The 18,994-nt window shown below is 47.5% G+C and overlaps 2 protein-coding genes across 5 annotated transcripts in view; one reads left to right on the plus strand and one right to left on the minus strand.

Moving 5' to 3' along the window:
- LOC119374567 (uncharacterized) overlaps positions 1–7,391 on the plus strand; it is a 74,625-nt gene extending 67,234 nt beyond the window's left edge. The window contains exon 6 of the mRNA XM_037644728.2: positions 6,162–7,391. Within this exon, the coding sequence (XP_037500656.1) occupies positions 6,162–6,290 (129 nt within the window). The 3' untranslated portion in view covers positions 6,291–7,391. The remainder of the gene's footprint in view (positions 1–6,161) is intronic.
- An 818-nt stretch (positions 7,392–8,209) lies between these two features.
- Positions 8,210–18,441, minus strand: LOC119374566 (RNA-binding protein Pasilla). 4 transcript variants are annotated; one of them, XM_037644725.2, is made up of 5 exons: positions 18,243–18,402; positions 13,722–13,935; positions 13,239–13,382; positions 10,362–10,516; positions 8,210–9,492 (listed from the first exon to the last, which is right to left on the minus strand). In XM_037644725.2, exons 2-5 carry the CDS (start codon positions 13,747–13,749, stop codon positions 8,275–8,277), a joined length of 1,545 nt encoding a protein of 514 aa, XP_037500653.1. In that variant the 5' UTR covers positions 13,750–13,935; positions 18,243–18,402; the 3' UTR covers positions 8,210–8,274. The 4 variants fall into 4 exon arrangements, with proteins under 4 accessions (XP_037500653.1, XP_049266991.1, XP_037500649.1 ...); XM_049411034.1 differs by lacking the exon at positions 18,243–18,402 and adding an exon at positions 17,978–18,002; XM_037644721.2 differs by lacking the exon at positions 13,722–13,935 and having other exon boundaries at positions 18,243–18,441.
- Positions 18,442–18,994: the final 553 nt, after the last annotated feature.

The following is an 18,994-nucleotide window of genomic DNA, read 5'->3' on the forward strand; positions in this document are numbered from 1 at the left end:
GGTAGGCTAATACCAGTTGTAAACCTGCCTGCTTGAAGTTCACAATAAATTTGAAATGTGACTTTGAAGTGTCGCTGCGCTGTTCGTATGACATCACATCTTGGCCGGTTGGCAGTACTCTATGTGCAGACACGTGATACTGTCACTATTGGGGATGCATATGCATTGAAACGTAATAATGAAGATGCACTTTTAAGAAGATAGCTCCATTATACTCATACACATCGATATTTGGCAAAGAAAACTGTAATGTGTATGTTTAGTTTGTTACGTATGATAGTTTGTCACATTCGCGTTTGAATGAAAGAAGGGGTATATATGCTAGTATATATCGGGCATATATGTCACATATATACTGGATAGAGTGGACGGGTGGATGAGCACCGCCTTAGCTCAATTGGTAGAGCATCTGACGCGTTATTCAAAGGTTGCAGGTTTGATCCCTGCCGGCGGCAGGTTATCTTTTCGTCCACTTTGATTTCTTCACATTTATATCATAATCACTACAAATAACGTCTTCTATACTTTCATTGACTTGATTGTCTGTTGGTTCTCATTACGTTCGTGTTTGCCATTTCAAAGTTCAACTGTACAGTCCACAGTAATTTAGCTCTTTTAGCTATGCAGTAGTTGAATGCATTGTAAGTACTCAATGGCGATGTATGTTCTGGGTTACTTAAATCATATGTTTGACATTCCATTCCTGTGGCAATAATAACTACAGGGATTGAAAGGAAATACATAATTGTGTAGATTAAATAACCGTTCTGTAGAAATCTGGACCATGAAAGAACGGAAGAGGTTTTTGTACAGAAGCATATGGTTTTGGGGATGTGCAAATTGCCTCGGGGTTGAGATTTCTAATGCTCGATCCCTACCTTTACAATTGAGTATGATGCAATTTTCATGTTATGTCAATCGTACATTTGACATTGCATTCCTGTGGCAATAATAACTTCAAGGATTAAAAGGAAATTGCCATTCTATAAAAATATAGACAACAAAAGAATGCAAGAGGTGCAAGTACAAAGGCGTTTGACTTTTGGGTATGCAAAGCGCCTTGAAGACGATATTTCTAGTCAGCTACAGAGCTTACACCGTTTCACGTAACTTTGTCAGTGTAACAGAGCTTTTAGAACATTTAGTGACCACACTAACAATATGCAGGCGTTGTACTTTGGTATTGCTGAAATGCTGTCGTATTTTGACACTCTGCTCTTGAAGCCAGTGTGACACAGGCACTAGTTGAGTTTGTGCTTACGGCGGGTTTTTCAGCTTGATGGTGATGCGTTACTGTGCGCCTTGGAATTGCGTGGGACCAGTTGGCACAACCAAACGGTAGATGCCGCTAGCATTATTCAGTTAGGATGTCAAACTAGTTTGCAGAAAAGATAGTCAACAGCAGTTTAGTATAACTATTAGTCAAGGTGTCCTCAGACGGCCATTTCTTTTGTTGCAATACATGAGCATTGTTGGAAATCGCTGTTAGAGGACTTCGCAATTAGGCTGACGATGATCGCTCACGACCCTTCAATTATGCAAATGCTTAATTGAAAATATTAGCTATTCCATGAATTAGCCTTTCTTGATCTGCGCATTTGCATGCTTTGACATTTCAGCATTAGGGAAAAGTTTTTTAGTGTCAAAAAGTGTTTGAATCAAATGCTCAAGCTTATTCCGTGCAGATGTTCTTTGACAGCAGCTCCATCATGAATGAAAAAGAAAAAAAGAATGTAACGCGCTTTCGCTTTGTTGTGCGTCACTCACCTATTTCCATAACAGATGGACAAATGATTGAACCGATTGTTGCTTGTGTGGGCCCACATGTCGTTGCTGCTTCAGCACGAGTTGAGATGAAAACAGTGCTGCGACATTATCCAAAAAAAGCCTGACTGACGTTCCGTCTTGGTTGGCGTGGATGTGAACAAATGCAAATGCAACGTTGACTCACCTTTGCTTCATGGTTGTTTCAGCTCCTTCTTAAACAATGATTAAGCAATGTCGCAACGAAGAAAACAGATCAACTTTTTTTTTTTTGTTGGGGATTGATAACGTTAGCGGTAGATGCAACGAAAGGCAACGTCATCGCATCCGCAGCGTCTTCGTGCAGTGTCTGCCAGGAATGCGTACTCGTGGCAGACACAGCACGAAGTAAAGTGCAAATGCCTTTTAGCACGAATTCACATCACACGTGCATGAGTGGTTAGCCCTCTCATTTTTTGTTATCAACTGCCAACCAATTCTTGACAACTAAATGTATTCTGTAAAATAAGAGTTACCAAAAGGCATGTACGGACAGTCACCTAATAAACCAAGAAAGTGATGGCATTCAGTTATAAATAGGACACCCCTTTCTTTTTTTCCATTGCAAACTGAACACGCAAACTAGGCATCACAAACGTCTTTAGCGGGGATCTCAATTTTGTCGAAATGGAGCCCAACGACGACTCGAGCGTTCCGTGTAAACTTTTCGCAGCTACCGAGGTGATTAACGTAAGGCGAATTGCTGAAATGATTGATGGGCCTAACCTGATCATGGAACAATGGTTTCATAGTTGCCCGACTGCTGCTCAGGGAAACTACGCAAGAAGATCGCGGTGGCTTGCACGCTTCTTTGCACACTGATCAGAAGGCGGATCTAGCCAGTATGAGACCAGCTGTCCGTATTGTTTCTCAGTGAAGGTGTGATGTGGCATTTGCACTTCACGTTCTTTTTTGTTTGTTTTCTCTTGCCTTGTATGCTTTGTTAATGCAGTGCAGCTGGGGCGCTCGATCTGTATGCACAAGTCTTTTAGTGTGTTGCTTTTCAGTTGTAATCGGAACCTTTTCATAGCCAATACGTTTCTATACCTATTGACAGGTTAGAATTCACAGCAGCGTATTTACCACATATTTATAACATATAACGTTAACACTGTGTGGTATTACCACTTATTTACAGTTGGCGATGAAAATTAGGTGATAAGGCAGAGTTAGTTATAGCCTACGGCTATTGATACAGCTCTGTATAGCACTATTTCAGCAGCTCAGTGCACGTACAGGCAGCAAGTACAACACACGCACTGCGTGCCTTAAACTTACGAGACATTGGCCTTGTATCAAGTCGCGCACCTCATAAACTTTTCTGGCTAACTGTACATATGCAAAGTCATAAATACATTATTTGTTGCCCGAGACCTTAAGATGACCTCGTATTGATATTGTGGTGTGCAGCAAAACCGAGAGTACCATACCATGTTTAAATGCCAAAAGTTGCCCCTTTATATATATGTGGATCAAATACCCATGTCATGGTGATTCTTGTGGTAATAACTGCTCCTCCTTGCTTAAACGCAGAGACGAAGAATAGCATAGTGCAATGGGTCCTCTTCAATGCTGTGTCCCGAATTTTCATGTGACCTTGTAGCATTTGAAGCGCACTTCATGGGTTCTTTTTGATAACGATCTTGGCAACATCGGTGTCACCTTCCCAAAAGCTGGCAGCAAGAAACTGTTAAATATGCAACAAAATGCGTTTGACTTCACATCTGGAACAAATATTTTGCTTGTCCGCTTCAAAGTTTTAGACCTGCATTTAGCCTTGCCAAACAATTCATGAGCAGAATGTATGTTAGTCACTGCCGAAAGCAACACCTTTTTTGTCCATACTGCTTTAATGACTACAAGGCGTCTTGAGACGCTATCTTGATGAACATCTGCATTTGAACATCCACAAGTACCTTTGGAAATATTTTCTTCTTTCGAAAAGCAAAGGTTCCAGTAGCAAAACATTTGTTACATGCAATGTCAGCTAACTGCCTAGGCTCTGTGGGTCAGTTGTTCAGATTGAATCACAAAGGTTCCTGCACCTCACCATCAACTCTGTACGTGGCTTTAGTAGCATTCATACCACACTTTCTAAATAAAATTGTACTCCCGATTATCACGCTTTTATGTGATTTTTGTGCTCCCACTACTGCATTAAAATAGAGCCGTTTTTCCACATACAGTACAACTCTATTCCTTATCCAGAACCGATTGTTCCTTGTTTAAGTGTGCTCACCGTAGTTTCACTGCATATAATTTGCTTTACCTTCTTTTTCTCGCATTCACTGGCCTATGTCAACGACTTCAATTTATTTGTTTGCATTTATGCTAGTTTACTGTTCCCACTCTCCCTGTAGCTCCATTGCAGCGCTGTGGTATGTCTCAATAAAAATAAAATTGTCACTTCGCTGCAGTGTACACGTACACACCAGAGAAGCGCGACCTGTGCAATGACTCGAACAATGCACCTTGTTCACACCGTACACTCACCAACTTCCTTCATAGGAGACGTAGACGAATGCAGGGGCTCTTATTTGCACACAATAGAATATACTTGGAATGCACTTTGTCAGCTAAGCCGTGTACATTAAATGAACTTAACGGACCTTGTGCACAGCTCATCAACAAGTCAGGCCCACAATGCAGGAAAAGCTGCCGCAGGGTTTTCCAAACATCTTGCTTCCTTGCCGAGCGGAGTTTTGTTTCGCGAAGTAGGAGAAACGCCGCCGAATGATGAACAACTTGCAGGACATTGAGAAGCTTTAGGTGTACTCTGGGATGTTGTTCTGGACTGCGACATCCTTGCGCAGCAACTTCAGCTAGAAATTGTTTTCAGTCTGCACAATGCTGTTTCATAAATAACCTCTGTAATATGGACAAACTGCAGCAGTAGTTTATGGAAACCTTTCCTGGCTTAGTTTTCTGCAGCACAGATTTGTTTTGGAAGCTGGACACCAGCATTTTTTTCGTGCGAGAATTCTGCAGTGTGGTTTCACACGCATTGGTAGCAAGGCAGCCACGGTCCTTGACCTTCACAGTGACACTCTGTCCTCCGGACCAGCTTAGTTCTGTCACACACAAACTGCTCTACCTATGCCTGCTCTTGTACGTTTGTCCACTGGTTAAAGAAAACTAATGGACACTGAAAGCGAGATCCTTCAATGGAGTCTGACAAAAACGCAAGAGTGCTCCCTGTCCCGTTCATCTGCAATGCATTTCACTGCTACAGCAACCTGCATGGCCCGATCGATTTATCGAAGCGAGCAAGCAGCATGCCAAACGCGCGAAGCTGATCCTTCACAAGACATGGCTACGTGCAAAGTTTTGTTTGACTCTATATACGCAGGTGTTGGTGGATATAAACCTGTTTGAAACCAAACCAAACCAACAGAGATGCACCGTAGCCACAGCACACCTTTTGCAATGCGAGACTCGTACATCGTCTCGTATAGGAAGAACGGAAGCACACAAACGTGCTATTCAACGTAACCTCGCATTCACAAGTTACAATCGTATCAAGTGACATTCTTCACAGAGTGCATCACTGCAAAATGTGCGGAACTAGACTTCTAGGACTGTGCCATAGTTGTAATATGAGAGAGAGGAATACGAGAGGGAACATTTGAGCATGTGGCACAGAGCCTCAAACCTGACACAGGGCGACTCGTGGCGGCAGCTGTCTAAAACAAAGTGGGAAAGGGCGCCGTGATCCCATGTTGGCACGCTTACCTTGCTACTGCTGATAAATAGCAGCTGATTGTGTATCAAGGGCAACTTGCAAGCGTAGGCCAGGTATACCAGGCAGAACACAGCAGTGTGCAGTCTATAGCTCAGTGTAAAAACCGCTTTTCCATTCGCTTGTGCATGTAGCACACAAAATAATAAAGTTACAGCAAAATTTAATCAAACTGTACTGCTCTTTGCTGTGCGCGAGCCCTAAAATATCAAGCTATTATTTGTCATACTTCAAGAGTCATAAAAAAAAAAAAAGACTCGTGGTGGGAGTGACAAGTCCGCAGAAAAGAGTCACCGTCCATTTTATTTTGACAGTACCATTCAAGTATCTGTCAAACTGGGGTTCGAGGATATTTGCCACACGCTTGAGTGTTGCCTCTCACATTGCTCACGATAATAAGTCGTCAGAAATAGCAGGAACAGAAGTACACAAAATGTGCAACCCAAAGCAATTTTCCATTCACAATTTGCGATTGTATTGAGCAACATTGCACGGAAGATGTCGGACTACAAAAGGCTCGGAACAGGGCTTCTATGACTACGCCGTATTTGTGTTGGAACGAAACTGCTTAATTAGCACGTACGTCGCCCCCCCCGCACACACATTCCAAACTGTGCAGGCGCACCACCCACACGGCTCAGCGGAGCTGCAGATGTACAAGACGCGGCTGCGACACCGTCGAGACATCGGTAACGTCGCAGATCGGTTGACCGGCCTCGCCGAGCGCTGCCAGGGCTTTTGGCCCTAGCGCCACGACGAAGACGAAGGACACCAGAGAAGACTCTCGATTTTTTTTTCGGCAGCTTTGCTGCAGAGAGTTGGATGTTTTTTTTTCCCTTTTTTTTCTTTATTCCATTTTATTAAGTGTCTCTAGCAGTGATACAACAGTTTACAACAATAAAAAAAATAATGGTTTGCAGCAGCTTGTGTAATTTATTTTCTCCCTGACCCCGCGCATTTGTAGACAAATAAAGAAAAAAATAAAGGGTGTGGTGGTTGGTAGTAGTGGTTGGTGGTGGTGGGCCTCGCGGCCAAGCCTCTGGCACGCCCCTTGTTCTCACTTTTTTTGTGTGTGTCGTGTGTGCTCCCAGGGTTCGACGACAGCGGTGCCCCCGACTGGCGACAACATTTCGTTAATTTTTTTTTGTCTTTTTTCAAACATTTTTTTTCTCGTATTTTGCGGCTGGAGACTAGAGGCTCAAAAGGGGGGCACCTAGAGAATCACAGTCCCTGCGCCCTAAGTACTTCCCTTCTTTCCCAACACACACAGCTGGCCCAAGGAAAAAAAAAAACACGGTGTCCCATTTCACGCGCCACAATTAGAATATTCCTAGCAAAGAGTGCAAAAAACAACAACTTATAAATCAAGGGAGGGGATGAGAGAAGTTGGACGTAAACGAAAAAAAAAAATAAACACTGTGTGAAAGAGATGCTCGCAAAAAATGTCCATGCAACCCTTGTTATGTGTGTTAGGAACAAGTAAACAAAAAATGTAACATGGCAAAAAATTGGAAAAAATCGCGCGTCTAACGGAAGAAGCACTTGCACCTAAGCGCGGCAGCGGCCGCGATAAATTTTTCTTCTCTCCTTGCGGACGCACGCAACGCACACACACGCAGACATCGTGTTGTGGATATATCTTTTTTTTTTAAACAGTTCCTTTCTCTCTCACCAAGGATGCGCACGCACAGAAAAACGAAGAGAAGGTGTGAGTGCCACAAGAAAACACACTGTGGCCAACAAACAGGTGACAACACTGTAGAAGCGGCTTTTCTTTTAAAAGTTGCGAAAAAAAATTAAAAGAGTGAGAAGGAGTAGGAGAGGGTGGGGGATGGTTGTGTGGTGGTGGTGGTGGTGGCTCTCGAATGCGCAGAAAGATGTATAAAGCATCGTCTCAAGAGGGAAAGAAAGTTTTGTCCTGAGCCGCAGCGCGGAGATAGAAACGAGCGTTTTCAACAGCGGCCCTCACCCCGGTACTGGCAAAGAAAAAAACGAGGCCCTTTTCTCAAAATATAGGCGTTAAGACATGCACACACAAAAACATATGCAACATACACACACGCAGACACACGCAGTTGGGAAGAGCAGGGCTTTTCAAAATAAATAACTATGAAACATGAGCACGCGGGAAATACAGCTTCAGCAGGCCGCCTCACCCGAGAGTCCGACCGAGCAGGCACCGACTCGCCCCCCTCCCCGCAGCTCGAAAAAGTCGGGAGGGTGCATGTCCTCGATGGGGGTGGTTTAAAAAGGGGGAGGGGTTGAAAACACCGTTGAGGGATGAAAAATGGGGTGAGGGGGGAAGTCTCGCTCATTGTTGCTTGGCGGCAGACAGGCAGGGGCGCGCGTTGCATAGGTGCTACAGCTTGTTCTCGGGAGGGGGGGAGGCAACAATCCACAGCGACCGTCGAAGAAGAGAACCTTTCTTTTCTTTTCCCAAGGCACACTACAACGAGGAGAGAAGAGGAAAAAAAAACCAGCAAAGGTGCGCGCGCACGCAGGCGCGCACACCCCAAAAGTCCGACGACGTGGAAATGGCCCACACTTCTGCACCTGTACACACCCAGACATGCGTGTAGTATATGTATATACATTATGTATATCCGTATGTTATAATATTCCACTACTGTAACATCACATTTTTTTTTTGCAACACTCTGAAAAGACGGGGCGGGGGAAAGGGGGGAGGGGGTCAGCCGAAAGAAAAAAAAAAAGAAACACCTTCCACCACCCTAGCGAAGCACCCCGAGCGCATTCTGCTGTGACCTTTTGGCTTCCTCCTCGGCGATCTGCTGCTCGATCAGATACTGGGCCGTCGAGACTGCGTTTGGCGTGCCTGTGATGCTGACGATGCGGTTGCGTGTGCCCGGTGCAAACGTGCCCTTCTTGGAGATCTGAATGGCGGCGCCGCTGAAGCGCTGGATCTCGACCAGTGACTTCCCACCCGGTCCCAAGATGGCCCCCACAATGTTCTCCCCCACCTCGAGGTCTCGCTTGACGGCGTCCGAGCACTTGTCGGCCGCCGATGGCGGCGGCGGCGACTTGCACATGGCCCCCTGCGACGGCACCAGCGCCGTGCCCAGCCCAAACGAGTTGTTGTTGACGGGCATGCCCCCGCCCGCACCGTTGTTGGCCGCCGCGCCGGGCGACCCTAGCGCGGGCGAGTTCCGCCGGAACGGGTCGAACACCATGTCGCTGTGGTAGCGATCCGAGCGGGGCGAGCCGAAGCCGCCGCTGCCGACGGGACCGAAGATGCCCGAGCTGCTGGCGACCACCGGTGGCGTGGCGTCCATCGGAGAGGTCGGGTACACTTGCTGCGGCGGCGGCGGCTGCGGTGGGCCCTGTCCTATCATGGCCCCGTTGGCGCCCGCTAGGAGCGCGCCGAGGCTGGAGCCCAGCACGCCGTACGTTGCCAGGGTGCCCATGGCTGTTGCAATGTCGGCGGTCGCCTGCTCCGTGTAGCCGTTACTCCTCAGCACTGCCTTGACGTTCTCCAGCAGCTGGGCCACATTGGCACCCGGAAAAGGCGCTGGCACCATGGAGCCCGCGGCTCCTCCGAAGTTTGCCGTCGGGCTTAGGCTGTTGAGGCTTCCACTCGAGCTGTAGCTGGCCGACGAGTTGTTCACCGTGGAGTGCACGCTCGACGGGTTGGCGTACGGTGATCCCGTCGGGTTGAAGTTGGCCACGGGGCCAGTCACCTCGGCGTAGGAGACATGCAGGCAGCTGCCGCTCTGCGGGTCCTCCACGATTTTGGCCAGGATGAGCTGGCACGCCTTCTTGTTGTTGTCCATCTCGCCGATGACGGTGATGCAGCGCTCCGCGAGGGCGTGGTCCTTGGACTTCTGGGAGATCTGCACGTAGGCGCCACTCTCCTCCTTGATCTGCTTAATGTAGCTGCCCCCCTTGCCGATGATCATGCCTGCCGTGCTGTTGGGCACCAGGATCTTCACCTGCGTGGATGCGTGCGATGTAGCTTAGTGGTGCTCCACCAAATGTCTCTGGTTTTCACTCACACTGGATGAACTAAGTTATCGGAGTGTATGCAACACTTCAACTCCCTTAAAGTGAAAAAGGAAGGCCTAGCGGCTACACTGTGCTTGGTTACTCACTAATTTGTTAATGGCATTGATGACTAACTACTCAAAAATTGTGTTAACTACAGCAGTGACAACTCTTATGGCAATTCAAATGAACTAACACCAAGTGCATCATTTCACCCAGACACAGCCGCTCATATCAGGCACGACGAAACAAGCCAGCCGAAAGTTGGAAGCCGGTTAGGCTTAGGAAACTTTGCTAGAAATCAATGAAGCAACCAGATTTTTTTTTTCTTTGAGAACCGAGTGCAGAGCCCTGAAGGCCTGTGCTCCCTACATTTAGGAGCATTCCAATTGTATGCACAGCTGCCAAGTGCTCCAATCGTAAAATGGCACCAACAATGCTTTCATTCACTTACAATTTATGACAACAGATTTTTCAAAGCCCAATTGTTTCGCACAAGCTCAATTTTCGACAACTACTGACAGCGGTGCTAGCACTAATATGGCACATGAAATTTCAAGTTCCAAGAACATTTCAGTTTTATCTGCTACACGCAAGTTTTCTCGCGAGTGTAGAACAGCGTGTCCTTTCGCTGTCATCTCTGCAGAACAAATCCAGCGAGTTTTTTACGGTAGCGTACGTCAAGAGCAAAGAAAAATTTGCTGCAACTCTCACCCAGTTTTTGCGCATTTATAACTTTGGCAGTGTCATTTCTCACACTTTGAGATTTGGCAGGTCCAATTACGTTGCCAACCGCAGGTCAGGTGAGCTTCCGTACCTGCTTTTCCCTCTCAGCTGGCTGCTTGTGGTCAAAGTCTATGGCAATCTTGGCTGTGGGGTCTGGCTTCTCCTTAATTTTCTCCATGATAAATTCGTGGATGCGTAGAACGCCCTCGACACTCCCAGTGATGAGGCACACCCTCTCGGTAGTTCCTGCAAGTGCGACATAACGTGGGCGCTGCTACTGTGACGGCAAGCCACCAACCGAGTTGCCAACAGTCACACGACCTCAAACTGCTAGTGCCGGCTGTGCCATCTCGGTAACGCCTACAGTCCATTACAACCTAAGACTAAATACAAACTCCGCCCCAGAACTGCAAGTGCCTGCCATTCATCAGTGCGAGAGAGTCGTGCTACGTGGGTTCCGTTCTAACAATATAAAGCACTTTATTGCTGCTAACGTAAATACTACGCGCAGTTAGGATAGTTAGTACGTCACTTTGAGGAAAACTTTAGACACCTAAGCACCACCAGAAGAGAGAAGAGGCACAAGAAAAGATCATGACGCATTAAGAGTTCGTCGTCCCTACTTAAAATATTACATTTGGCTGAGCGGTGATGACGGAATCTTTGCTACAATTGTGCAGAAAGTTCAAAGTTTTCAAACGAAATCCAGCGACACGAACATGTGCTCGCATGGGAAAATCACCAACTGAAATACCCGCAAATTGCCTGACTTCTCGTGAAATGAGCAAATGTGAGTGGGTTCTCTTCCGGTGGAATAGCGATAGCTGTGGGCGGAGCTTACATTTATTCTCAGCTTGTAATCGTCTATAGAATTTTCTTGGAGGGCAGTGCAGTGGAGATAAGATCCTCCACTCAACAATGCATTAACAGCATTGGACAGTGATAAGCAGGCAATTTACTACTGATCAGATGAGTAGCCACAGCGACACACTGTGTATGCACTCAGGTACTACGCTTAATAATTGTTTTCCCACAAGCTTAAGGATCAGAATTTCAGAATCAGAATTTTATTAATACAAATACAGAAATATTACATGTGTTTAGTATACACAAGGAGGTCCCAAAGTCAAAGACTGTATCGGGACGCGGAGATCACATGAAATATGCGGAGATCACGTGGAATCCATAATTGTTGAATGGAATTATTGAAATGACATGTGGAATGTTTATTTATTATAGATTGCATATGAATTTCATGTAATTTGGAACAGAATCTAGATAAGCGTGAAAATATTACGGATCAGATTAGCGGAGATAGCGACATTTTGTGTGCAGTCAGGTACCTAGGCTTATAAATTCCATTTTTTTCCCCATAAGATTCTTGTGAATATACACAGAGTTTATATGGAAACCATAATAACTGAACAGAAGTACTGAAATGGCATATGGAATGTCTCTGTGTGTTAAGGCTCACCAATGTCCATTATTCAACAATGCATCAGCAGCAGTGGACAGTAATAAGCAAGCAATCACTAACACTTTAACTAGCCATACTGACATTGTGCACGCACTAAATAATTCCAACTGCTGCCCACAAGGTTCTTACAAAAATTACACAGAATTCAAATGAAATCCGCAGTAATAAACAGACATTGGAATGGCATACTGAACATCTCACAATGGGCTAAGACTAACTGATGTCCTTTACTTAAGCAATGCACTAGCAGTAGTGGACAGTGATAAGTGAGTGCTTTTGCTGATAAGATAACTAGCCATACTGAAACATTGTGTATGCACTCCAATAATAGTTTTCCGAGACGATTCATATGGAAATTACATGGTATTGATACGGCGTCCATGCAGACATGGCACATGGAATATCAATATGGGATATTATATATAAGAACTAATATTCCTTTATTTGATAATGCATCAACAACAGTGGACAGTGATAAGCGTGCAGTTATTGTTCATCGAATCAGCCATACGAAACATTGCATAGCACTCCAACAATTCCGTTTGTTTTCTGTACAATGAGCGGAAATTGTATGAAGTTTATACAGACTACATAGGCTTATTGGAGTGCCATATGTAATATCTCAGAAAGGGTTAACACTAGCTAATTGTCCTATAGTTACTTTAGGATGCGGTGCAACAGAGTTCAAAATGTTAAGTCGTCTGGGTGTGTCACCTTACAATACGAATGCAGAGTCCAGCAGAACACTGTCATCTTCGAAGCGTGGCTGAAAAGGTTTACGGTAAGAATAATCCACTCTGGCTAGGTCATTCAAATGATTGATAGTACTATACTACTGACTAAACATTGGCGAAGCTGCAGCATTGCTGTCTAGTTTTCCAACATAAGTTCATTCGATTGAGGTTAATGTGCATGGCACCAGAAATTAAAAGGTGCAACTTGTGGTGTCCCAGGCTTCACTCACTTGCCACAGGGTGCAAGGTCACACTGCACCCTGGCAGCACCATGCGGCCCATCACCTTGCACCCTGAACCATCAAGGATGGTGGTGCTGTACCTAGGATAATTGCGAGCCTAGTTGCAGCGTAGCTGCGAATAGACACAGAAAACCTGCGCCGAGTTGAATAGATGCATATGCAGCCTTTAAATAGATGCGAGAACATTGTGGTTAACACAAAAATTAATGAATTTAAGATCACTGCCATGCGAGGCTGCTCTGTTGTACCTTGCAGAACCAAGGTCCTAGGCACAATGCACCATTGGCTGAATCGAATATAGATTACTCTCCAGTCATGACAACTCACTAGAAAGTGCAACAAAGCAACATTCTATGTCTTTTTTCTTTCTGCATTGGTGTGTCAGGTGCCTTAAGATGGAGCAAATGTGCCGCACTTCTTGACAGTCAATCATAACTTCCGTATCGAGGGGTTACACAGCCGGTGTTGCAGCCGCCTTTCTTTTCGCAGTGCTGTTTTCGAACGCAGGCTCTCACCTGGGTAGAAGTCGTTTGACTTGGACATTTTCACCCGGGCTCCCGCTTCCTTTTGGAGCAGTGCAATGGTCTCGCCACCTTTGCCGATGATGGCCCCGGCAGCCACGGCGGGTACGAGAATCTTGAAGTGGAACGTCCCATTGCCTGCGGGGACAGAGAGAGAGAGGGGGGGGGGGCACTGTGCAACACACGCATACGTATGTGGCGTGGTTAGCCAAAAATATCGACAGCACAGACACACGCACAGACAGACGAGGGGCGAGACTACCGGTGCATGTATGAGTCATGGGAGAGAGAGAGAAAAAAAAAGAAGAAGCCATGGCGGTGGTTTTTCGGCGAGTGTGAATTCCGACAGGTCACGATGAGCCTTTGGCGGTGGCGGGCGGGTGAATGAGATGGGCGTGATGGTGGTGGTATGGCGCTACGACGATGCAGCAAGCGGCCAACAGACAAGGTGAACAAAGGGAGGAACAAAGGCCGTACCTGACGCTCGTCTTCGTAATTGCTCCATTTGCAAAGCTTTTGCGGGAAGAGGGAGGGAAGAAGAAGAAGAGGGGCCTCCGGGCTTTTTCCACTCTCCCTCTCAAACGTGTGCGCGTGCCCCCTTCCTTCCTTCCTTTCGCTCTTTAACTGCGTTTCTTTCGCCTGAGCATAGCGCACCTGGCGTCTAGTGGTGCCCGTCAAAAGGGCTGCATGGCTGCAAACGAAGAGACACATACACACCGGTTGTAGGAACCGACAAGCCCCGCCCACCCCACCCACCCCCCAATCACCACCGTCATTGGAGCCCAGGCAGGAGGGCCTCGGGGGAGGGACAGGGGAACACAGATCTCGCGTTGCCGTAAAGAAGAAGAAGAAAAAAAAGTTTTTGACGCCCCATGGCCGGGGTTTGCTCCCAAGATTTGCGGACCCCCCTCTTCCCCCCCAATTCGCAAAACCAAGAATGTCCACCTTGTGTTCTGTGGGATATGCATGCCTTAAAGGGCCCCTAAACCACCTCCAATATTTTTTTGAACGTTTCAAGTAAACATGCGCATCGAGTTCAGGGAACCATCACAATCAGCAGTGCCAAACGTGGCAGCGGTTCGCGCCGTGGGCGTGCCGCAACATAAAAAACAGTCCCATGCTCCTCTCTGTGCCTTTCGGTATCCCGAAGAGTTGGTTGCGATGTCACCAGCAGAACCTGGTCATGTCAGCAGCAGAAAGAACCTGTTCGTCCGCCTGCAGGTACGCACACTCCCTGCTTATCTTCCTTGCCCAGCAAGGAGAACACTTGGCCAGGTGGAAAGACGTGCCAACAAATGGAGCGTAGCGAAGGAAAGAGCGAAACAAGTGAGGGCCACATTTCGATCATCAAACGCGTGCTACTCCACCATTTCGAGAAATTCTCTTGGCTAAGTGTTCCTTGTACACTCGTGCACTACTGCAACACCACAACTAAATTTCGATCTCTGGGTGGCTTGGGAGCCCTTCAAGACAACTACCCCTACCCAAGATGGCCTGGACAAAACTGCACCGGTATCAAGAAATAAAAAACTAACATGCTACATGCCAAAGAAGGCGAGGCTTTCATGCGCACCATACAGTAACCTAGACTTTTTGACAGAACACCGAAAGCGACGACCTGCAAAACTCGAGAGAAACCCGAGAATGTCACCGGAGTCAACATTTCGACAAAAGGACCTGTCTTTGTCCGGGCAGCAATGTTCCCCATTCCACAATTTTTCCATCACTTCAAGCCTCAACTTTCCCCCAAACTTCTGTCTAGCATGCACAGAGGGCACCTTATGTTCGATCACTTAAGTTATGTTCACCCATTATGGCTTTTCAGACTTGACGAATGCATGTCTCATTTGATCTGCTTGTCTCGTTTCAACTGACAAAAAGCTTTGCGATCCTCACGGCAGGTCATGTGCTTCTACAGCATGTAGATTCAATATTGCCATTGCACAGTCTAAAATTACAATGTGCAATTTAACATCTGCAGTGAGGTTTAAACCGCTGTGTTACTGACTGCACACTCATACGCTACAAGAAGAAATGCATCAGCTTTAAGCATAATATATTCCTGACCCTTATTATACTAAAGTCAAATAAATTACGCCTGCTAACTTGTTTGTGAAGTGTGCGGACAAGACCACAAGAAAACCAGGTAAGGGGTTCCAATAGCAATACATTTACCTCTTTGTGTGTATTTGCAACATTATGCAGAACACCAAAAACTGTAGTATGAATATCTAAAACAGCATCCTACTCACAACATTCCCTAGCATATGGCGACGAAGTCAAGAGATTCAAGTTTGCATGTGCTTTATGATTGAACCACTACAGACAGTACCAATTAGACTGCAAGCAATCACGGGGTAAAAGCACCTTCTGCTGTTTTACACGTGGAAAAAGTTAATGGAATGCTGGCAATGTACACAAACGACCCAGGATGCAGGAGCCCTAATCGCACACAACTACACATAGATGCTAAATGAGCTCTCAGTGTACTTTGTTGTCACAACTGGAAAGTGGAGTGAACATATCAGCGACGCAGTTTCCAAAGCACACTACAAGACTTATGGGCATTCAGGTTAGAGAACAGTAGTCGTTTAAATGTTGGTTTTCATCCAATGCTGGCTAGCACACAAGAAAAGCTTATCTGACTGTGTGAACAATGAATAAGGCGCGCAGTGTACTACTAATCAGTCATGTAGCAGATCATGCTGAAAACCTCACAGGTGATCAAGCTGTCTTATACATATCAGGAAATTGACCTAACACCAACCAATCAGGACAGGTTATATGCACAGGTTGGACAAACTCCTGCACACGTAATGGATTGACGAGGTTTTAACAATTACACAGCTCAACCAATGTGTCAGAGAAGCGAGCAAACAGAACCCGACTGTCAGGTCAGGGTGGAGCAAAAAGGCCCAACTGAAATCGCTACGGGCTAAAGAGCGTAGGCTCGGAAAACAAAACGGCTCGGTATGCGGACTCCAATCAGTGCACTTCTTAGCTTATCGCCGATTGGGGAAAAAGCATCAGCAGCGGCGAGATCAGTCGCAAGAAGCCTAAAGCCGCCACCCCCCTTAGCCGATCGCCACGAGGGCGGAACCTCTAGGAAGACCCGAGACGATCACAGCGAGCGAGAGAATACGGGAGCGAAAAATTAAGCCAAGGTCGCGAAACACAAGTTACACGGCAAAGCGATTGAAGTCTCGATCGTTTCGCATCTCTACCAGTCCCCTCGGTTCTTTAAAGACACACACACACACAGCGCTACGCTGCATACGATGGAGCCATATTCCGTGGAAGCGAATTAAAGCTATCGCTTTGCTCCAGGCGAGGTTCTGTACAAAAAAACTCACGATGAAGGAGGAAATCGAGCATTTTCGTGAACTTTTCCGCGATGTGCGAGTCTCCGGAAGCCTTGCACACGCGAGGTGGTGGTGCGTTTTAAAGGGCTAGGCCGCCGGCTTTGACGATAAATGCGATTACCACACGCAGCCGGGTCAACGGCAAGGACACCACGTCGGGCAAGCAATGCATTCCGCGGCTCGAAAGCATACGGCGCAAGGAACGGTGGGCAGATCCCGACCCTAAAGAGAAAAGGCCGGCTGTTACTACTACTACCATCAGCGCTGGTATGCGCTCGAGAAAACCCGGACCGCACTTGTGTTTTTTTCTTTCCGCTACTCTCCTCGACCCAGCCTCCCATCTCGGAACTAGGCATCGCTCCTTTCGACGTGCTACGAGAAACCACGCTGGCCGAGTGCGAAAAAGACTGGCTTGTTTGTCACTGTTCGTCGGGAGAATATTTTTGCTCTACACGATAGGCCTAGGCGTATTTCGCTGCGCAGGGTTCCTCCGAGCCGGCGCACTGGCTTTTTGCCCCCACCCTTTCCTTCAGAGACGCACACCATATGCATGGGTCTGCTTCGGCCACGAGATATTACGCCGCACTACTGTAGCACACTGCCGGTGCATGAGAGAAAACAAATTCCTCGGGCACTAGCAAGACCGATCGGCCGCATCCCTCACCACCCTCTTGGGTCTTGCCGAAAAGCAAAGGGGAAAAACACGGACCGAAAACACGGTGGGGTGTAGGGGGGGAGAAGACGGAAAAAAAATTTTTCCGACCCCCCTACAACCAAACACGGGTGCGCCCCGAGACTGCTTTTGCGGGCTACGGGTTTGCGTAGGACTTAGTAGCGTAGGAAAATGCCGTCGACGGACAACTTGCCTTCAGGACGACTAGCCGTACGACGCGAAAATGGTCGACCTTGCTGGAGCAGGCACCGGGTGAAAAGTCCGCTGTCCCACATACCGTGGGTCGCCCGGCGCTAAGCCATGGAGGAAGAGAAAGTTACAGAAAAAGGGTGGCTACGACTCGATGAAAAAGAAATCGCCAACGTTAATTAAGGTGTGCGACCGAGAGAAAAAAGAAAAGCATTACGCAAAAAAAAAAAGAGGAGGCGACAAACGGCTCGCCGGGTACCCTCCCCGGACTGCCTTTGCCTGACTTCGGAGGAAAAAAAATATATAAGACGTCGCAGGCCTGGCTAACCAGATCGTACGGTTGTCAGTAGCGGTGGAAAAGGAAGGCACTTTCCGATTCCCCCAAACCGCAATATCAGGAGCGAAAGACGGCGTTTCGCCGGCTGATGGGACCCAGATAATTCGCCATCTCAGCGACGATAAAGAAAAAAAAGTAGCAAAAAGAAAAAACGTCGCCCCACTACCAGTACCTGACTGGGAAACCGGTGGGCTGCCCGTCAGGGCTCGCAGGAATCGAGAACACGCTTTTTCCTCGGCCCAAACGAGCATCATCGCACCTAGGTCCTAGCGGAGGGAGGGATACTGCCGAGCAGAGGAAAAGAAAACCCGAGGCCCTGCCTTTGCCTGCCTGGGTCCGGCCTGGCTGTGTCATATGGTACTACCCACGTCACACCCAGTCGAGCTCGCTGGGCAGCCGACGCGAGACGCCCCGCGGTACGCAAATTGGTACGCTACCTCCGCCATGGTGGGACCTTTTCGTCGCCCCAATATCGAGCTCGGAATCCAGGGGCCTCTTCCTAGAATCTCCAATATCGGGATCGGGGCATCCATTCACACCTCCTAAACCCGTCGCCATCTTCAGTTGCAGAAACGTCCGGGCTCTGACGTCACTCCCGACGTCAACACCAGTCTCCCGGAAGACGCTGCGCGTTCTTCCTGTTTCTCTGCGACGCCATCACGCGCCCAAACGGCGAGCTAGCGATACCAGCGATATGGCGCACACACACGTTCGCACGCACTACTGAAAAGCGTGCGAACGCGCACGTTGCCCAGACGGGAGTGCGAATGAAGTCTACACGTTGTTACAAACTTTCCTCGAGCCTCGATTCGGCAACGTGTGCCGTCAAATCGCACCGTGTGGAGGTGTATAAACGCGATCGCGTGCCCCAACGCTATTCGATGGTTCCACCACCTACAGTCCCTGTAACGGTTTGAGCTGCAATTACCACGAACGTAATCTGTGGAAAAACGTGATTCACGCAATCCCCTATAGTTCACGCGTTCACACGTGCGGCAGAAAACAGATAGCGGTGGACTCAGCCGCGCTTTATCTCTTAACTTTCGCGCGTCTCGAAATGGGGCGCGTTTCGTAGCGTCACTCGCTGCTCGCAGCCCATTACGTGCATTCCTGTGAGTCAGCTCCTTCACATACGGCGCGCCAGTGATTCCAGTTGATACAGCGTTGTCCGTGGCTCACAACGATTGTC

Source organism: Rhipicephalus sanguineus, chromosome 11 (genome assembly GCF_013339695.2).
Source record: "Rhipicephalus sanguineus isolate Rsan-2018 chromosome 11, BIME_Rsan_1.4, whole genome shotgun sequence".
NCBI lineage: Eukaryota > Metazoa > Arthropoda > Arachnida > Ixodida > Ixodidae > Rhipicephalus > Rhipicephalus sanguineus.